Source organism: Solanum lycopersicum, chromosome 7, assembly GCF_036512215.1.
Source record: "Solanum lycopersicum chromosome 7, SLM_r2.1".
Classification (NCBI taxonomy): domain Eukaryota; kingdom Viridiplantae; phylum Streptophyta; class Magnoliopsida; order Solanales; family Solanaceae; genus Solanum; species Solanum lycopersicum.
The window spans coordinates 59,004,863-59,025,849 of record NC_090806.1 but is presented as its reverse complement, the minus strand read 5'-3'; the positions used below and the strand labels follow the sequence as shown (position 1 = coordinate 59,025,849).

Genomic DNA, 20,987 nt, shown 5'->3' with positions numbered 1-20,987 from the left:
CCTTTGAAGATATAGGAACCTTATTGGAACCTTCTTGCATAATACAAGATCTCTATTGCACTTTTTCCGTCTTTCATTCTAATTCTTTGAATAGAACAATCGTGATAATAACGTGTTATGAAACTATATAAATTTAGAAGAAGAATAAAGTAGTGAGAAGAGAAAAAACTTTCTTATTTATCTTGAAGTATATTCAGGATTCATCAATCTTTCACAAATCTTATTTACAGTGAACATTTATTTATAGGGAAAACCCAATTTAACCCCCGAGTAAGATTTCTAATCATATCCTAATCTACATAATTAAACATTCACTGTAACAATGTTTATAACATTTTTCTATTTTATCCTTAACTCAAATTAACTTCTCATTCTCCAATCATTTTTAAGACCATTGAAACTATAAATACATATCATGATAAAATATGCATGTTATTTATTACTCTCTCTATTAATACGAGTGAATTATTTATATTTTTCATAGCTTAAAATAAATATATTATTAAAAATGTAAGAAAAATGTTGAGACTTTTTAAAGGTATTCTGACAATTAACTTAAATATGGACTAAAGGGTATTCTGTCTATTTTAATTTGTTTATTTGATTTTAAGTTGATATAAAAAAATTAACAAAGAATAAATAACAACACTTTTGAATGTATATGAGTAAAATATATTTTTTCCGTTTTAAAAAGGATAATTTGTTTGACTTGGAACGGAGTTTAAAAAAAGAAAGAAAATTTTTAATTTTGCGGTTATAAATTAAAGTTATGTCAAATGTAATAAAATTTCCTTTAATCTTATCGTTTTAAACATGTCACATGGAAAGTTAAAGTTAAAAGGATTGTCAAAAAAAGAAATGAGTCACTCCTTTTTAAACAAATTAAAAAAGAAATGAATCATTCTTTTTTAAATAAACTAAAAAGTAAATCCATATATTCTTTTTTAAACGGATAGAGTATTAAAATATTTTTAAATTTTATGATTTTTTTTTTTTTGAATTGAACATAAAAGATAAAAAACAGTGCGTACTGTGTCTTCTCCTCCCATTGTTGGCCCTAGGGTTCATATGAACTTTAATTTCAGTTTGCTTTGAAGTATCCCTAATTTGGCAAATACCCAGGTACTATTTCTATCTAATAACTCATAATTAGAAACTGAATTATTTTTTTTCAATTTTTTATTGGGATTTAATTGGATTTGCTGTTGTTTATTTAGCTCTTTTGATTTTTGTACTAATTTTCTTGTTATTGATCTTCCCTTTACTTTTTCAGACATTTAAGTTATGAAACTGAACTAGATTAGAAGATTACTACTGATGGGCAGAATCCTGTAGTTGTTTGTTGAAGTGATTCATAAAATGTGCATTGGTAGGGTTTAAGTTATGGAAATTGATCTTCGATTGTCTTCGGGGCAGGATAAAAGGTTAGATTTGTATGTGGATACAAATGCTATTGATGATTCAATTCCAAGTCATGTCGGGAAAGAGAATGTTGATGGGAATGGGATAGGTATGGATATTGTTGATGTTGATATTATAGACAACGGAATAGAAAATGGTGAGCCAGAAAAGGGTATAGAATTCGATACAAAGGAGGCTGCCTATGCTTACTACAGGGAATATGCGAGGTCAGTGGGATTTGGCATCACGATAAAGGCTAGTCGCAGGTCAAAGAAGTCAGGCAAATTTATTGATGTGAAGATTGCTTGTTCTAGATTTGGGACCAAGCGTGAGTCTGGCAGTTCCCGATCATGTCCCAAGACTGATTGCAAGGCCAGTATTCATTTGAAGAGAAAGCAAGATGGGAAATGGTTTATACATAGTTTCATGAAGGAGCATAATCATGAAATTTGCCAGGATGACTTTTATTACTCTGTCAAGGGTAGGAGCAAGAAATCAGCCGGTGTTGTTTACCAGAAAAAAGGACTGCAGCTAGCGTTGGATGAGGGGGATGTAGAACTGCTGCTTGATACTTTAGCACTTATGCAAGCTGAGAGACCTAATTCTTACTATGCTATAGACTTTGACAAAGAAAAACGTATGAGAAATGTATTTTGGATTGATGCAAAAGGTAGAAATGATTATGTCCATTTTTGTGATGTAATTTATTTGGACACTTATTACATCAGAAACAAGTATAAAGTCCCATTTTTACCCATCGTAGGGGTCAATCATCATTTCCAATTTTTGTTGCTTGGATGTGCCTTAGTTGGGGACGAATCATCATCAACATTTAATTGGTTAATGAGCACTTGGCTTAGAGCTGTGGGTGGCCAGAGTCCTAGAGTTGTTATTACTGATGATGAAATTTCCCTGAAAGAAGCAGCAGAGGAGGTCTTCCCTAAGGCACAACATTGCTTTTGTTTGTGGAATGTAATGAGAAAAGTTTCTCAAAATCTTGTTGATAAGATAACTAAGCCTGAAGCTTTTGTAAAGAAGTTGAAGAAATGCATGTGGTTTCTACTTAAAGAAGAAGAATTTGAAAAAAGATGGTGGAAAATGGTCGATTCATTCAAACTGAGGGATGATGACTTGATCCGCTCATTGTTTGAAAATCGAACAAAATGGGTTCCAGTGTACATGAGAAATACTTTCTTAGCTGGACTCTCTACATTTGAGCGGTCTGAAAGTGTATCCTCCTTTTTTGAAAGGTACATTTCCTCTGAGACTACATTCAAAGAGTTCATTGATCAATACAAACTATTCGTGCATGAGATGTATGAAGAGGAAGCAAAAGCTGATATTGAAACGCGCCATAGACTACCTACCATAAAAACTCTCTCCCCTTATGAGAAACAAATGTCCACTGTGTATACAAACGCAGTATTCATGAAATTTCAAGCTGAGGTTTTTGGAGTTGCTGCTTGCACTATTCTGAATGAAGGTGAAGAGGGAACAGAAAAGTTGTATAGGGTTAATGACCGTGAAAAACACCAGAGTTTTATGGTATCCTGGTGTGCAAGAGAATCTTGCATCGTCTGTTCATGCCATTTCTTTGAGTATGCAGGTATTCTTTGTAGACATGCAATTACAGTTCTTCAAGTATCTGGTGTCCCCAATATTCCCGCTTTGTATAAATTAGAGCGGTGGACACGAGAAGCAAAAACTAAAGGGAGAGCATGTGGGATTCCAAGCAACCCTCATCACAGGATCCAACGTCTCAATGATCTTTGCAAACTTGCTGCCAAATTTGGCGAAATTGGATCATTATCCTGGGAAACCTATGAATTAGCTGTAAACACACTCCAAGCTGCATTGCATGACTGTGTCAATGCAAACAACTCTGTGAAGAGTGCATTGGTCTCTAACATTTCATTTTCTCAATGCGATCCTAACTTTAATGAAGAGATTCAAGGTGGTAACATGGCAAAGTCATCAAAGAGAAAGAAAGTACAGAAGATGCACAAGGTAGTTTAAGCTCTTATGATTTCAGCAGATTCAACAATAGTTCCAAAAGAGACTTTTTAATAGTCGAAGTACTGTAGGTTCAATCTGACGTTGAAGTACTATCTACCAGGATCCAAGATAGCAGCCTGCAGATGGTATATCTTTTGGCTTATAATCTTTTGCACATGCGTCGTACGCCCAGTTACATTTATTCATTCTGTTTCATTCTTTTGTAGGATCAATCAAACTCAAAACTTCCAACTCATGAAGATGCTTTCCTAGCTCAGAGGCACGTACAAGGAATGGTATGAGCTATCCCTTGCTAGACCATAATTTACTTGCGATTAAGATCTTTTGACCCTTCTTTGTATGACTGCAGGATCTAAGCTCCAGAATGGCAACTATTGCGGGATACTATGCTCCGCCTCATCAGAGCGTTCATGGACTGGTGCTGCATCCTCTTTTAGAGTTCAAGCTTTGAAACAATTGCACATAGTTATTTTTTTTGCTCAACAGAACTCGTTCAATGATTTGGTATTTTTTCAGGGCAAGTTGAGTTCATTTTCTATGTTACAAGATAGGTATTGCAGCAATCATCAAGCCTCACAGAGTGTTCTGGTAAGGCAACTATTCTATTAGGAACTTGATAATGAGAAGCCGGACTAAATTTTTGGTTTGACCTTTTACAAGTACGAATGGCTTCATCCAATTATGTTCCGTTTTACCTCCTCTCTCACACAGGGAAACTTGAATTATATATCAGCCCACAGTGGTCATTACTCTCCTCAAAGTATTCAAGGACTGGTATGAACACAAAGACCTAAATCTCGTATTTTTGTTGAATTAAATCACATAGTGAATTGCAGTTGCAGGGACAGCTTAGTGTCAGAGCACCACTGGTGCTTCCTTCTTTCAACATTCAGGAAAATTCATCTGATATGGTACGTTTCGTTCACTCAATGTTTTGTTATTTCTTGTTTAATGTGAGTTCAAATTTCACTCTCGCTCCCTACTGTAGGACAATTCTACCAGTGTCACAGGAAAACATTTGCAGTATTAGTGTTTCTCTTAGCTGGATTGGAAACAGTGCTTAATATATCGCCTTAGAAAGTTAGCTGAATAGGAGGAAACTAAGATTACTTTTTCTATGCTTAAGCATGTTTAACATAGAAGGAGATTAATGTACACTACTGAAGATCAGTACATGAATATCAATAGGGCTTCAATATTTCTTTTATATCTGGAAGCAACATGTAATCCTGTTATATTAGAAGAAATGTTTGATTGTTGATAAAGAGAATTCTGTCTTCTGCCCTCGTGTGTGCGAGTACTATGGGTTCGATTCTAGAATCATACATGGGTTGATTGCTTTGAGTCATTGGTTTCTATATCTGTCACAGTTTCTCAAAATTTCCTCCGTTCTTTCACCCACCTTCATACTTTCTCGTCGATCCCTGCGACATCCATTATTGAGGTTTACTCATGTTATCATCTGTACTCAGCAAGCATAAAAGCTGTTGACAGATCTGATTGAAAACTTTGTCTTGTATAATAGGGTATTGTGACTTTGATAATTCAGAAAAGAGTCTCAATTGTATGATACTAAAATATTACACGTGTAGAAAAATATATTCAAAAAAAATACAAACAACTCTTTTGGTTAATCAATTTCATCTAAATACATTTTAGAGTAGTCAAAATTTACAAAGGTTATCATATTTTAATACCATTATATATAAATGTTATTTGTGTACTTGCATACTTCGATATGATATTTGATATTTTGGTATGTTATTTTTAAAAATCAAATCGATACACTAAAAGTCAAAAATATATACCATATATCATATCAAAATTGCAATACTAAAATTTCAATATCATATGATAATTTCATATATATATATTATACCACTTTCTACCCTTTTGCCAGTAGTATTTGTTGACTTTCCAGTTTTCCTATAATGGCGTATAATTATACGTCTGTTTCTCGTGCAATATAGGAGCGATGCCAAATGTGGGTTAGTTTAAATTTTCAAATTTATCCTCATTAATTAATTCAATAGGTTTATAGAAGAGGCGAAATTTAGTACTACTCTTTATTTAAGGAAAAGGGAGAAGATATTAGTAATTAATAAGAGAATTCAATGTAAAAAAAATAAAGAAATTTGCGGTAATAATATAAAGGTGTATTTATAACTAACATTACTAATGACTAGTGTGATTCATCTTAACAGTTAAATTTCTTTGTGTCAACAAATATTGTCGCGGAAAAGAATTTTATTGTTAATTAATATCTCTTTTGTTGCAGAGACTGAACATATTTTAGTAATAGAACGAATTGAAGATATAAATTTTTAAAGATAACAAAGATTTCAAGTTCTAGCAATTGGATTCCAATTATTTTTAATACAAATTTAATATTTCTCAACGTATATAAAATTTGATTCAAAGTTGGATAAGTTTTGTTGAATCCGTTGATTCCGCCCCTGGTTTAGTAACGAGTAAAAAAAAAAAAAATTAAAGATGCACCTTCCTAGTATTGACGTGGTGTCATGATTTATTGTTTTCAAAATCTTTTCTTCAAATGCATGTTTCAAGTTTCATAGCCAAAGACAAAACTATCTACCAAAGATTAAAAGATCATTTCCATAACATGTGTTTTTTGTCCATTAGGCCATGTTGGACTTGCAACGTCAATAAGTAAGAGTGGAGTTAAAATTTTCACGAATGAATTACGTTAATAAATACTGATAGAATCAAAATTTTACCTAGCTATGACCCTGTATTGTCAATGAAAAATATCATGAAGCTTATATGGTTGTGTTTGTGATTTTTTTATATTTTGACAATTCAATAATAGAGTGATGGGCTCTACGATTGAGAAATCAAAAGATAATAGCCATGAAATTTGTGTTTCCAAAAGTCATGGATTTCATGACTATGAATACACAAGGAAGGGAAAGGGATAAAAAATCTTTAGTGTTTCAAAATTCAAACTCACGTGGGTCTAAATGTGATCTTTGTTGCTTCACTACTTGTTACAAACCTTCCACGATGCACATTATATTATAAAGTTGGCTAATAAAGAGTTTGCAGTAAAGTGAATTTATAACATTTTCTAATTCTAATAAACGGCTCCACTACATGATAAAGTTCGAACAGTGTTCACATTCCCAATTCAAATACTAGTGGGTTGTTTCATTAGTTAAATAAACAACAATCATTAATTTTGAATAAAACACAAGATTATTTTATCTAGCTTAGTCTTAATTTTCTTTTTAAATAAGATATATCTCAATCCATTAAGATACCTTATCTATCTCATGATAAATCAAACGGGCTATGATTTTATTGAAACTAAACATATGTCAAATATATTAAAAAGTAGATGGCTTTGATGACCAATTATCACTTGACAATTCAAACAATCAAGACAATTAATTATTAGTCCATTCAATTATAAGTAATTAAATGATAATCACTTCTAACTTTGGAGAAGTAACTCCATCCACTCCAAAATTCAGGTCAAAGAAGTTAAAAGAATAAATGTTGTTTTCATGGAATAATTAGTCATGACTTTAATGGCTATATAATTATTCAACCTAGGATCGTAATCCATGACGATGTGTAGGATGTACTATAACATTGACTATTATGCGTTATTCATACTTTTAATTTGTCATTGGAATGGAGACATTGGCTATAGAACATCATTAGGTCACAATTAATGCGGAATTAACATTTTGAGTTTATCAATTTCAAATTCTGAAAAGAAAAAATGGTTGAGTAAATATAATATTTTCTCTGACTCAATTTATATGATACTTTTTAAATTTTAAGATCTAATATAGTATAATTTACTAATCTTGAAAAATAATTAAGGGATAGATAATCAATAATAAAAGTAAAATATGAAAAGCTAATTATTTATTTCTATATCTATATTATAAATAAATTATATATAAAAGTGAATACTAGTCAAATGTTATTTAAAGCATGAAAATGATATGTATATAGCTAAGTTTTAGGTTTCGCGGAAGGGAAAAAAAATATTGAAGAGCAAATTAAGCAGGAGAAACTTAAGTGGGGAGACAACCAACTTAATTGAAGTCCTGGTCAGTAGATACCTACCTACCACCCACTTCTTGCGCGTAGAGATTTATCTTAAAATATTATTTATATTTTATTTAGTATTAAAATATTATTTAAGTATTATTATTTTTCTCCATATATATTCGATATTTTAAGAGTATTACTTTCTTCTAGTTAACATGTCATGTCATTAGAATATTTTTTTAGATGATAAATTTTTTTAATTTATCAAACTCATTTAACTAAAATAATGATCTTATCATTTTATATATATATATATATATATATATATATATATATATATATATATATATTAGTTTATTAAGAAGAAATTTTCATACTTAAGAATCTTTTATCATAATTAATTTTTTTACTTCTTTTTTTAATGCTATGAAGAATAGTTTATTTAAAATTTACCATAATGTAATCAATTTTAAATAATTATAAACACATATTTGAAAAAAATATTAATAAACAAATCACTTATCAATGTCAATTTACATCAATTAATCATATATTATATTATGAATTAATAATATTTAAGGTCAGATGATTATTTAAAAATAATTAATTAGGTACTTTGAAATTCATACAGTACAAAAAATTGTAAATTACATGGGAATTTTCCTGAGAATTAGTATGAAAAATAAGTTTTTCATACTAACCCCCAGGAAAATCTCATGTAATTCACAGTTTTTTGTAGTGATATATGCTTACAATGTCTTTTTTATAATGTTCTTATTAGAAAATAAATTTTTGATCTTTATTTATTAGTATATTAATCTTATATAATATGTATAGGATAGGCAATTCAATTATTTATTACTTGTATTTTATAAATTTGGGATGAGATACGAATATATATTGGTGTCTAATTGTATGAGAAGTTAAAATATAATATAATATAATATACAATAAGACAATAAAAACAAAAATAAAATTAAAAAATGTTAAATAATAATTTTCTCTTTCTTACCAACTTCTTTTGTCGACTTTACAAATTTATTTGAATATTTTTATAAGAAACCGCTTTAAATTTTCAAATGGTTAACTTAAGAATTTTAAAAATTATCAGGTAATAATTGCAAATAGAGTGTTTTCATTGAATTTTGTTAAAAATAAATAAAGGAATTAGATTTTTTTATAATCTTCATAAATTTTGATGTAATTTATATATAAATATTTTTTGACGACAAGAAAAACCTGTAACCGCTGTCCTTTTTGGGTTCACACAGGGTAAAAGTTCGCACTATGCAATAGCTCGCAAACCACATAGGAGAGATAACCTACATTAGGCAACCCTGGTGCGACAAGCTCAAACCAGGAGGCAAACCCCTTGCTTTCACTGTTTCGAACTTGAGACCTCCAACATAAAAGTCACAAGCTCAAACCACTGGGCCACCCCGAAGGATGATGTAATTTATATATTTATTTTATAGAGACATAAATTTGATGAATTAAATAGGTCTATTATTATTAAAATGATGATTTGATGACATGACATATCACTAGAATAGAAGGAGACTTTTGAGGTATTTAGATTTTTTTTTCTTTATAGATAAAAAATATAATATTATTCACTTTTTATTTTTTCAAAAAAAATATATTGTAAGCATGAATTTCAAAATACACAATTTATATTATCGTAATTGGTAATTAACCTTTAATATTATTGATTCATCGTACAAGTTATGATTAATTGATTTGTATATATCAATATTTTTCTGAATGCATGTGTTTATGAATAATCAAAATTGATGATATTATAATACGTTTTAAAAACCTATTCTTCATAACATAAAAAAATAAAAGTTTAATTATGATAAAATAAATTCTTAAGTATAAAATTTATTCTAAATAAACTAATTTATTATTTTTTAAAAAATATGATCATTATTTTAGTTAAATGATTTTAATGAATTAAATTGGTCTATTACTAAAAAAAGAGTTTAATGACATGTCATGTCAACTAGGAGAGAGTGAGTCTTTTGAAGTGTCAAGTATATTTGAAGGAAAATATTGATAGTTAAGTGATATTTTGGTTCTAAATGAAACATGAATGATATTTCAAGGCAATCTCTTAACTTGGTGACCACTTAGAGAATTAACTTCTCTTTACTCGATTATTTTGACAAATTAAAAAAAGATAAAAAAAAAATTTAATTGTTATATTCTCAACTAATTACTTTGAAAAAGATAAGACTTTTTAAAAACTTCAAGTCTTAATTCACTCACCTCATAATTAATAGGGGTAAAATAGTAAATTTACTATGTCAATAATTATTTTCTTAATAAATGTACAATTCAAGTAGACAATCAATTATGGGCAGTGGGATTATAAATTTTAACTCCTACTTTACTAATCTTAATTTTTAAATGCTCGTTTGATCATGTGATATGAAATTATGGGTTCAAATCATTATAAGAAAAAATGAATAGAAGTTGAAAGTTTTGTTTCGGTAGGTTATTGAAATTTTTATGAATGTTTTCTCATAAACATAAAAATCATGTAAGTTTGTAAGACTATCAAATTTGTCACAATTATTTATATAATCTTATCAAATGGATAAAATTTTTATAAAATCGCATAATACATTATCACAAAGCTATACTAAACATACAATATTTATTGATCAAACCCTAATTCGATTAAGAGAAAAGACATAAAAACACCATCAAAGTTGTCCCATATTTGTATAAAGACACCTTAACTTTTAAAGTGTCATATCACCCCACATAACTAGTTAATTTCTTTGTAAATGGACCATTTTGATCCATTCTCAAGTCTGGGTTGTTAACACGAATGTGAGGCGCGTCATGCAGTATTTTTACTGCCATGTACCATTTTAAAGGTGTCATGTGTCATTATTTTTCTTTATTATTAATTATTTAATCAATTTGTGTCATCTTCCCCAAATTTAAATCCAAAATAATCATTATTTGTCCTCATTTTTTGATTTCATAGTTTTGTTTTGAGCTTGCACAAATGTGTGGAATATTCGAAATGAACTTCAACCCGAATCCTGATAAACTCGATTTCATGATGCCAGGACAAAGCGCTATCGAAGAAACTTGATCTCCTGGTTGTTATCTTGCTAGACAATAATGACTCTCTTTATGGTGACCTGAAACGAATTTATCATTGAAAATTAATGTGAAGGTGGGAGGAAGAAACTCTGTGTTAGTTGATGCAATATCTAGGCAGATCCCCCTTGGGACGCTACTTAGATCTGGGAATAATTAGTGCAGATATGAGTTTTGCTACCAAAAACGTTGCAACTAAAAGCAATTTCACATTCAAAATTTTCTTGTCACCTAACTCCATAGTTAAATAAAAAATTTCGAAAGAAGAAAAATTAATGGAAGTTTTCTTGAAGGTGCATGCTAAACTGAGAAGAAAAGGAAAGGAGAAGATGATTTTTCTTTAAAGAATATGGTCGGGTTGAATTATATCATAGGAAGTTGAGCAACACGCACCATTATATAGACTAGGGAATGAGTCAAAATGGTCTATTTAAAAAGAAATTAAATAATTTTGTGGGGTGATAGGACACTTTAAAAGTTAAAATGTCTTTATACAAATACGAAACAACTTTGATGGTATCTTTATGTCTTTTCTCTTCGATTAACAAAAATTGAACATAGGTGGTTAGTAACTAAGGAAATTATTTTGCAATTATTGTCATAGTGATTAGTCTTGTCTATTCAATATAAAACATTGATTTGAACAAAGTAGCAATAAATGTGATAAAAAAAATAGTGAATTTGGTGGAATTTAAATGGAAATTATGAAATGATTTGAAGTAAAAATAAATTTATATTGGAAAAATAATTATTATATGAGACATAATCGATTTAAAAAGTAATGATATAAATTATAAATTTTATTTATATGTGAAATGAATGACTAGTAAATATATATAAATTAAATGTGGATATTTTTACAATTATACCCAATTTTTGTATTTGAAATATCCTATATCATGATTTGACATTCTCAAATTGTGATTTTAGATTTTAGAATTTCATTTCATGATATGAAATCACGAGATTAAATCAACGTAAAATTACATGTCAAAATGCTAATTTCATATCATGAGATGAAATTACATGGCCAAATGCCGACTTAGAAAAATCTCATATCATGATTTGTGCAATTTTATATCATGATATAAAATATGAGATGAAATCAACATAAAATTACATGTCCAAATGTTGATTCCATCTCACGATCGATTACATGGTATGAAACCTCATAGCCAAACACCTACTAGCCACTCAAAAAAAAAAAACTATGATAAATTTCTTATTATTAGAAAAGATTAATAAATTTAAAAAATAAAATTGCCGTATTACATAGACGAATGATATAAATAAACATTATCTATACAAGTAAATGATTTAAAATGTTGGTGTAGGAATTCGCATGCTATTAGCCATTAAATGATATTTGTTTTCATTAAGATTAAGACACGTTCAGATGTATGAATTTGAATATACATCTAAATAATTAAGATATTATAAAAAATTTGATTTATTAAGATGTTTTTGTTTTTAAAATAGTGAATGAACATAATTATTTAGTTGTAACATAAAACATATACCGTTCAAATAACAATAACTACATATAATTAAAAAAAAATTGTAAATATTTACTAAAATATAATTATTGCTTGATGTGAAAAATAGAACATTTATATTCATAGAAAATGGTGGAGTAACCGATGAGATGATAATGAAGTTGATTAATGTTTATAGTTGACTGTTTTGAAAGTATAGTGGCTGAAGAATTAATATGTGGTATTTGATGATATGTTGATACTAGCGGTGAAGGGTTATAAGGATTGATTGCATTGTAATATTGTTAATAGTGATGGTGAAAATATCTGACGATAGTAAATTATAATTATGGATATAATAGATATTATAGTGATTGATAATAATAAGAAAAAATTATATGAAATAGATTATTATTAATTTAAATTAAATGTTATAGTTATAATTTATTTTAATTTTAATTTGTAGCAAGCATTTTCTTTTTTTGTCATTTGATTTAGTATATAATTAGTCATTTTCGATATACAATTAGTCATTTATACAGTTTGGTATAAAATGTATAAATTGTGTTCATATTTGTATAAGCAAGAGAAAAGTGTATATACATTTACAAATACATATATTTCCGTCCTATACAATTATAATTATGTAAATTCAAAATTTATTATACAATTATCATGTATAAATGAATTTATACAAAACTAAATAATTGTATAAAATTAAATGTTTGTAGCAAATTATACGAATCAAAAGCTCTACAGCAAACATAAAATTTGCTATGAAATACAATCATGAAAATTATAACATACAAATAATAATTTTTATATTTGCTATATGTAAAAGTTGCTCTAATAATAATTTTGAATTGGGCTGACGCCCTTGTTTCTTGGAAGTTGCCTCAACCCTTTTTTTTTTATTTAATGTGCTTTTCTAGATGCATCACTTTGAATGTCTAGAATATTTCACTTCCAACAACAGCCACTCTTAAAACTTAATCCTTATTGAGCTTTTGTGATCCTCCAAATTATCTTCCATCTTTCTCTTGTTAATAATATATGAGTACTATATATACCGTATATATTTGACTTTACTTTTATATTAGTTAAATAATTATTTTTCTTTTCATAAAAAAATTATTTTAATTAAAAATGAAATGAAATAGTACTTTTTGAATGTCATTGTTCTAGACTTAATGGAGTTTTCCTTTTCAAAATGTTATTATCTTGGTCCTTACTGACTAGACATGATTCCTAATGAATAATTTAATTAGCTTCCAAAAATAATTTTGACTTTTACAGCTTTAATTAATTTCTTCTGGATTGAACCACTAATTTCAATTTAGTTTTCAATACCTCAATTCAAGCCAAAACCATGCATATTTCCAACCAAATCTAAAACAAAGGGTCATTATTAGTATTTACTCACTCTGCTATATAATAGTTGTCCACCATTAATTTTATATATTTTCTAATAAATATAATAGAAAAATAATATAATTAATGATAAGAAAAAATTATGAGCTACATACAAAATAATTATTCATTGATTTTATAAAGCGAACAAGTATTGTTGGACATCCTAAAATAATATGATGGATAATAATCATTGAACGGAGGGAGTAATAACTAAAGAATATTTCCTTCGTCCTTTCTATTTGCCAAATTTTATTCTAATATAATTATTAAGAAAATAATGATTAGTATAATGAATTTATCACTCTACCCTTATTAATTGATAAAGTCTTAAACATATTACTATTTTTCAAAAACGTTAACTCGATTTTAATAAATTAAAAATATAATAAAACTAAATAAATTATTCTTTCTTAATTTATTAAAAATAACAAATAAAAAGAAAATCAAATTAGATATTATTTGACAGATAAAGCGGAACTGAAAGATTTTAAAGAACGTGTTACAAAGTTTAACATTAAAATAATAAAAATATATTACTATTTGTTAAATAAATTTGTTTTTTCCCGGTTGAATTGTCAATGTATATCTAGTTCACATGATAGGAAAATTAAAAAGCATAAAGACGATTATTCAACAAAAAATAAAACATATTTTCTCTTCCAGCAGACCCACGTGATACTCACGTGTCCATAAGCACCCGCTAAGGGGCGGAAATTAGGCAGAGTAAGAATTTTAAGTTTATAATTATTGAAATTTTTAAATGAACTTACAAATTTCTCTCCCTATGTTGGTCAAAAAGAAGAATTTGTTTTTCGTTTGTTTTAGAAAAAAAATATTTTTTTTATAATATTATAATTTCAATTTTTTGTGACATATTTAAGATTATAAGGTTATAAAACATCTCATCAACATATTAATTATAATTTTAATTTATGACTAAAATTAGAAAATTTTCTTTATTTTTTAAATTTATGCTAAATCAAGTTATAGATCATTCTTTTTTAAATGGAGCGAATAATAACTAAGGACATGTTTGGATGGACTTAATTAAAACAGCTTTAAAAAGGTACTTTTGAAAGTGTTGAAACTTATTTTTAAAATAAGCAGCTATGCGTTTGGATAAAAGTGCTGAAGTACAAAAAAAAGTTGTTGATTTGTTTGACAAATAAATGCTGATAAACAGCTTTTTAAATCAAAATGTCTGAAATACCCTTAAAAGCTGTTAACATAATAAAAGTTAATTAATTTATATTTTACAGCCATAAATAATTATATTTTGTCATCATTCACATATTTCTTTCTCACCACAAATTATTTATAAGAGAAATATAAACTTATTATAGATTTTAAAGATATATAATTTGAATAGATCAAAGAACGATTTAGGATTTATTTTAGTTTCATCCATAGGTAATAATAATTGTCTATCATTCACATATTTAGTTATTATCACAAATTATTTATAAGAGGAATATAAATTTTTATATAAGTTATATGTGCAACTTATTTTACATTTTAATAATATATAATTTGAATAGATCACTTGAAAGATTTAAGATTTATTTTATTTTCATTCATTAGTAATAATAATTATCTATCATCCACATACTTCTTTATCAACAAATTACTTATAAGAGGAATATTAATTCATATTTTAAAAATAAGTTGTTTGATTCAAATACAAATATCAAAATGAATGAGAACACTTTACTAACATAAAAGTGGAAAAACTAAAATAATACAAACATCAAACGCTACCAATTTCATTAGCAATCATGTCACGAAGCCCCATCCAATAAGTATCATTTTGTTCTTTGATTTTTCAACATATTATCGGCATCAATCGAGAGAAAATGAAGAAAGCTAATAAAAAGATAATCGATAAAACTTACTTCAAGATTTATCTTCACTTCAAATTGGAAGAACAGGAAGAAGTTCAGCAGCTATGCCAAACGTGAAAAGGGGAAAAATGGAAGAAAGAGATGTTAGAGTTATGTGAATAATTTGAAGATCGTATAAAAATATTTAGGGCAAAAAGGTAAAAATGTGGTCAACTTAAAACCGCTTATAAACCAAAAAAAAAAAAAGACCCCTACCCCAACTTTTAACTTTTGGTTTAAAATAAGTTTTTTTTAACTTAAAATTAGTTATTTTGAGTATTGGCAAACAGCTAAATAAGTCAAAAATCAGCTTTTAAGTCAGTTTGACCAGCTTTTAAGCTGAGCCAAACAGACTCTAAGTTTCAAATTTCATAATTATATATATTTAATATAATTTTTAACACAAAAAAATTATTTAAATACAAATTATTAAGTTTAATTGAACATATATCCAAATTTTTAGCTCCGCCTTTGGTCATGATTATACTACCATTAACTACTATAGCATTTTGTGTATATGTACTAGTCATGTACTTTGACCAACCAAAATTATGTACCTACTAATACTATTATAAATTCAATGGATCATCCTATGTTGGTATTTCTTCTTCTTTACCTAAGCTTTTCAAAAAAACAAAAAAAACTCTCATTCCTTACTTTTTATTATTTTTTTAGGCATGAGTGAAACCATGCCAAATAACCCCACAAATTGGATGCAATTTTATCAACCCCAAAGATCTCCACAAACCACTATGTTCTCCGATGCCACAATTGTCACCACCACAGCCTCTTCCGTAGTTAGAGCTCCAGATCACCACCAACACCAACACCAACACGTTACCGGGCCATCTGACGGGCGTGTTTCCAAGCCCATCAGACGACGATCAAGGGCTTCTAGGCGTACCCCAACTACCGTATTAAACACGGATACAACTAATTTCCGTGCGATGGTGCAACAGTTTACTGGTGGATCTGTTGCACCATCACAAGGGGGCTACTTGGGCTTTGGGCCCAACAATCAGCAAATTTTGAATCCCAATACCTACAATATCCAATTTCAAGCGCAGTCAGTGCCACAAAATCCACTGTCTTACATGTTCAGTACATTGGGTAGTTCTACTACTCGACCATCTCCATCTATTCAGAGTCGTCCTGGTAATTTTCTCCATAGACTCAACGATAATAGTTCTTCTCCTTCTAATGACAACAAATCGGAAAATAATTTCACCTTCTAATTAATTAAAGAGAAATTGACTCTGTCATTCTGTCGTTTTCACTACATTAAAAGCTGAGATTTTTTTTTCTCAGTAACTTGTACATAGCCCCTCAACGACAACAATATCCTTCCTCGTTGCTTCATTTTATATTAGTCCAAGTTTAAATTTTGTTGTATTAATCACTTGTAATTTTCTTCATATCTTTATTTCTTTCCTTTTGACAAAACACTGTTATTTGGAGTAATAGAGATTTTCTTTTAATATATTAGATAAATCAAAGGTTTTTCTTTTTCTTTTTGTCTATGCGGATATATTAAATTCAGCATGCTATAACTGCTAAATTATTATATTGGGGGAAACTATAGCCTAATAAGTCTCCACATCTATAGTTTGATAATTATAATTTGTAGCTACATGCTATACGAACGAGACAGGCGAGCAAGAATGGGAGAGAGGGGAAGAGTGGGAGAAGGTGAATTGTATATTTATATCGGTTAGATAATTGTATATTATACATATATATATTTGTATATATGACAAGAGAGATTGGGAGAGGGAGGAGAGAGGCGAGAGAGAGGAAAGGGATTGAAGAGAGGTGAATTGTATATTATACATATGCATTTGTATATATGACAAGCGAGATTGGAAGAGGGAGGAAAGAGGCGAGGGAGGAGAGAAGCGAGTGAGAGAGGCCAGAGAGTGGGAGAGAGGCCAGAGAGTGTGAGAGAGGTGAATTGTATATGTATATAGGTTAAATAATTCTATATTATACATATGTATTTGTATATCCTGACAAATCATACATATACAAACGTGATAAATTATACAAATTCCAAGTCAACCCACGTAATTTATATATAATGTTAGTCGCTAGTGATAGTTATAGAAAATTATAACTATGACAAGTAATTAAATATCATAAATTTACTTAAACACATAATTTTTTCAATTTAATACCACAGATTTTAAAAAAAATTCATAATCACACAAAATAATATGGCATGTTTTAGATAACAACATAGAAGTCTTTTTTTTTTTGTAAAAAGAAATTATTTTTATTTAAATAATACCACACAAATTAAAATGAAAGACATATGTATACTTAATATTTGTTGGTGTTTTCTCGATTTTTCTAAATATAAAAAATCGAAAAAAAGACGAACAAATATTAAGTGTAGAGAGAGACCACCCTAGGATGCATCGTCATTCCTAGCAATCGGTTCATTTTCAATTCAAAAAGCCATACAAAGTACCTAAATTAGATGAAAAGGACGAAGTAAAATCAAATTTCTTTGAATCCCCACAAACTTTAATTTTTTTTTTAGTAAAACCCAACAAAGAAAATTGTTTTTAGCATGACAAATAAATTAAGGTAATTAGGTAAGCATGACAAATAAATTAAGGTAAGAAACACACTTACACACACACAAAGAAGAAATTTAAAAACAGCATGAATGTCGACACACATGATATATATATATTTTCCTTTTTCCTCGTTGTTTCTTCTATAAGAAAAAAACAAAAAGAAACAGAGAATAAAAGAATCGTTCAACCACTAAAGAATGTGGTACAATAGATGAGATTACTCATTTTTTAATAAGAAATTTTAAATTCAAAACTTATAAATTGTAAAAAAATCTTTTAATAAAAAAAATCAATAAATTCAAATAAACCAAATTTTGATATAAATATCAAACCAAAAAGAAAGAAGAAGGAATGTTCAATAAAGTGAAGCGCACACTTTGTCTAATTTGTCAAATATTCAACTTAGAAAAGGATTGGCATGCGTGGGAAAGAGGGTAGAGGGGTTGTATGGGAGCTTAGTAGGTCCCCACTCAACGTGTAAAGTAGAAAAAATGAGATACAACTATTTTGACAAAGTCAATTTTCCACACTCACTAATCTTTGTTTTATTCATCTAATAATCCCACTAATTCACATCCCTCCTATTTATTTACTATGACTAATCTATTTCATTAGATTCCATTTGGCACCAACATGAGTCCATAAGGATCTTTTAGTTGGTCTTTCGTGAAATTGGTAACATGTGATTGTTAGGAAAATATCATATAATGAAAGCGAAAGTATTTGTGAATTTTAATGTTTATATGAATCATAGATAATAAGAGTTGCTTATTGTATTTTTTAAATAAGCAATAAAAAGTCATTCATTTTAAATATTTTTTTATCAATAAAATTATTCAGCTAAAATTTATTATTAAAATGAATCGAATAATAAATTAATTTTTTTATGTAAACCTGAATTCCACAAATAAATATTATGAAATAAAAAAAGGATTTTTAAAGAGAAGTTAACTAGTGAAACAAATACTATGGTATAACATCATGTCTTGATTTAGTAAAACAACAAAAATTTTGTTAGTGAAACAAATATCATGGTATTATTCTATATTTCAATTCCCGAGGTCTCTTAATAATGTAATACTTTTAACTTTTGAAAAACAAAATCTGTATATTTATTACCAATTAATTAGTGACAAAATCTGTGTATTTATTACCAATTAGATTAGTGTACATAATTTGCACATCTATTATGCATCAATCAATAGTTTAATATACAAGAAGAATAAAATTATTTCAAAATTAAAAAAAATATGTAAAATAAATGTTATATATAATTAAATGATTATAAAAATTCATATAAAAATGTTAAAAAAGTTATTTAAAAAAAACGTGAACGTCTTTCTTTAATATTTTGATTTATGTATTTTGTTTATCATTATTCTAGTGAGAATTGGGTTCGCTTGGTCATGTAATATCATGATATGAAATCATAATATGAAATTATGTGATGAAATTGAAATTCTGTTTGGGCATGTGAGATGAAATTTTTGTGTTGTATATTTTTTTTATAAACATATGAATCTCATAACTTGTAAAACTATTAAAATAGTCCCAATTGTTTATTCAATTTTACCAAATAAATAAAAAATTATAAAACACATAATAAATTATTACAAAGTGATTTGTTCTGCACTTAAGTAACTGTTTCATCTAACTTTAATTCAATAAAAAAAATTGAACATAAATTGTAGTTTAAGTAGTCTTTAATATTACGCTCAGAGTAATAAATTTTAAAAAGTACTGATGTTATTATAAATTTCACTTACATATAAAATAAATGATTAATAGATATAAATGTGATGTTATTTTAACAAAATATAAAATTTTGGACCAATTTTTATATTAAAATATCTCAATCATCATATGAAATTCTCATATCATTGATTTTTAAAGAATATGAAATCAATGATATAAAATCATGAGATAAACTCAGCGTAAATCGCATATTTAAACATTAATTTTATCTCATAATTTTATATCGTAATATGATAGTGCATGGACAAACACCTAGTAAAAGTGTTGGTTTTAAATTTTAAATGTTAGGACATTTAATCTTAGTCAAAATAACGAAAGATCTAAGAAACAAAAGTTTATTCAATTTTAAAATACAAATATTAGGAGTCATTACTTATTACAAATAACTAAATATTTAATAGCTATACATTTAGTTAAGTTAAAGGTTCTAAGGCATCTTTTGGTATGAAGGACAATACTAAATTAAATTATAGTGTCATTTAATTTATTATTTAATTGATAACTTAAATAGCTTATATCGAAATTAATATAGCAGTTGGATAAGTTATCCCTCCCCTTGGAATGAGTGATATAGTAATCTCGAAATAACTTATATCGGAATTAAATAAGTAAATGACAAAAATGTCTCTTAAATTCTTTTTATACATCACTTTTTACATTCATGAAGGGCATTTTTGTAACAAACAAATTATTCTTACAAATTTATTGTTTTTAGTATAACAAATCATACACTCAATAAAAAGTAACTTTTTGTAACGACCTGTTTAGTCGTTTTGAGCAGCAGATTTTATTTCTGGAAAAATAGGCTGAGACGACGGAACCCACGACGGACCGTCATGAGCACGACGGACCGTCGAGGGGTCTCGTTTCAAAACACTTAGAAATTCTGAAATTGGGTACTGAAAATCGACTCTCTCAACTTCGTAACGGAATGGCAGGACGGACCTTCACGGGCGTGACGGAATGGCAGGACGGACCGTCACGGGCGTGACGGACCGTCACAGACTCTTTGGTGGAAATTGAGTCTCTGAACCTTGCGACGACCTGCAGGACGGACCCTCGCAGGCACAACGGACCGTCACAGGTTGCGTAATCCCAGTTTGGGTCGAATTTCTTTACACGTTTTAAGGGACGTTTTGGACTATTCCTACGTTAATTATAAAGTTAGTGGGTTTATGTTAATAAGTCTAATTACTTGGGGGTTAAAATAGGTAACCTTGAGTAAATTAGTGGGTTATTATTGCCATCTTTTATTCTTAATTATATGCTAATTAGGATAAAAGAAAGACGGTTTGAATAAGAAAAAGAAAAGAACAGAA

At 28.2% G+C, this 20,987-nt stretch overlaps 2 protein-coding genes across 3 annotated transcripts; both read left to right on the top strand.

Annotated features, from left to right (window-relative positions):
- The first annotated feature begins 950 nt into the window (after window positions 1-950).
- On the top strand, window positions 951-4,687 carry LOC101257387 (protein FAR1-RELATED SEQUENCE 2). 2 transcript variants are annotated; one of them, XM_004243599.5, is made up of 9 exons: window positions 951-1,122; window positions 1,274-3,408; window positions 3,486-3,542; window positions 3,624-3,692; window positions 3,767-3,835; window positions 3,934-4,005; window positions 4,129-4,191; window positions 4,260-4,328; window positions 4,406-4,687. In XM_004243599.5, the coding sequence occupies exons 2-9, from the start codon at window positions 1,384-1,386 to the stop codon at window positions 4,445-4,447; spliced, it is 2,466 nt and encodes an 821-aa protein (XP_004243647.1). In that variant the 5' UTR covers window positions 951-1,122; window positions 1,274-1,383; the 3' UTR covers window positions 4,448-4,687. The 2 variants fall into 2 exon arrangements, with proteins under 2 accessions (XP_004243647.1, XP_010323949.1); XM_010325647.4 differs by having other exon boundaries at window positions 4,254-4,328.
- Window positions 4,688-16,020: 11,333 nt separating this feature from the next.
- LOC104648424 (VQ motif-containing protein 22) lies at window positions 16,021-16,566 on the top strand. The gene has a single exon (XM_010325649.4). The coding sequence runs from the start codon at window positions 16,021-16,023 to the stop codon at window positions 16,564-16,566; it is 546 nt and encodes a 181-aa protein (XP_010323951.2).
- Window positions 16,567-20,987: the final 4,421 nt, after the last annotated feature.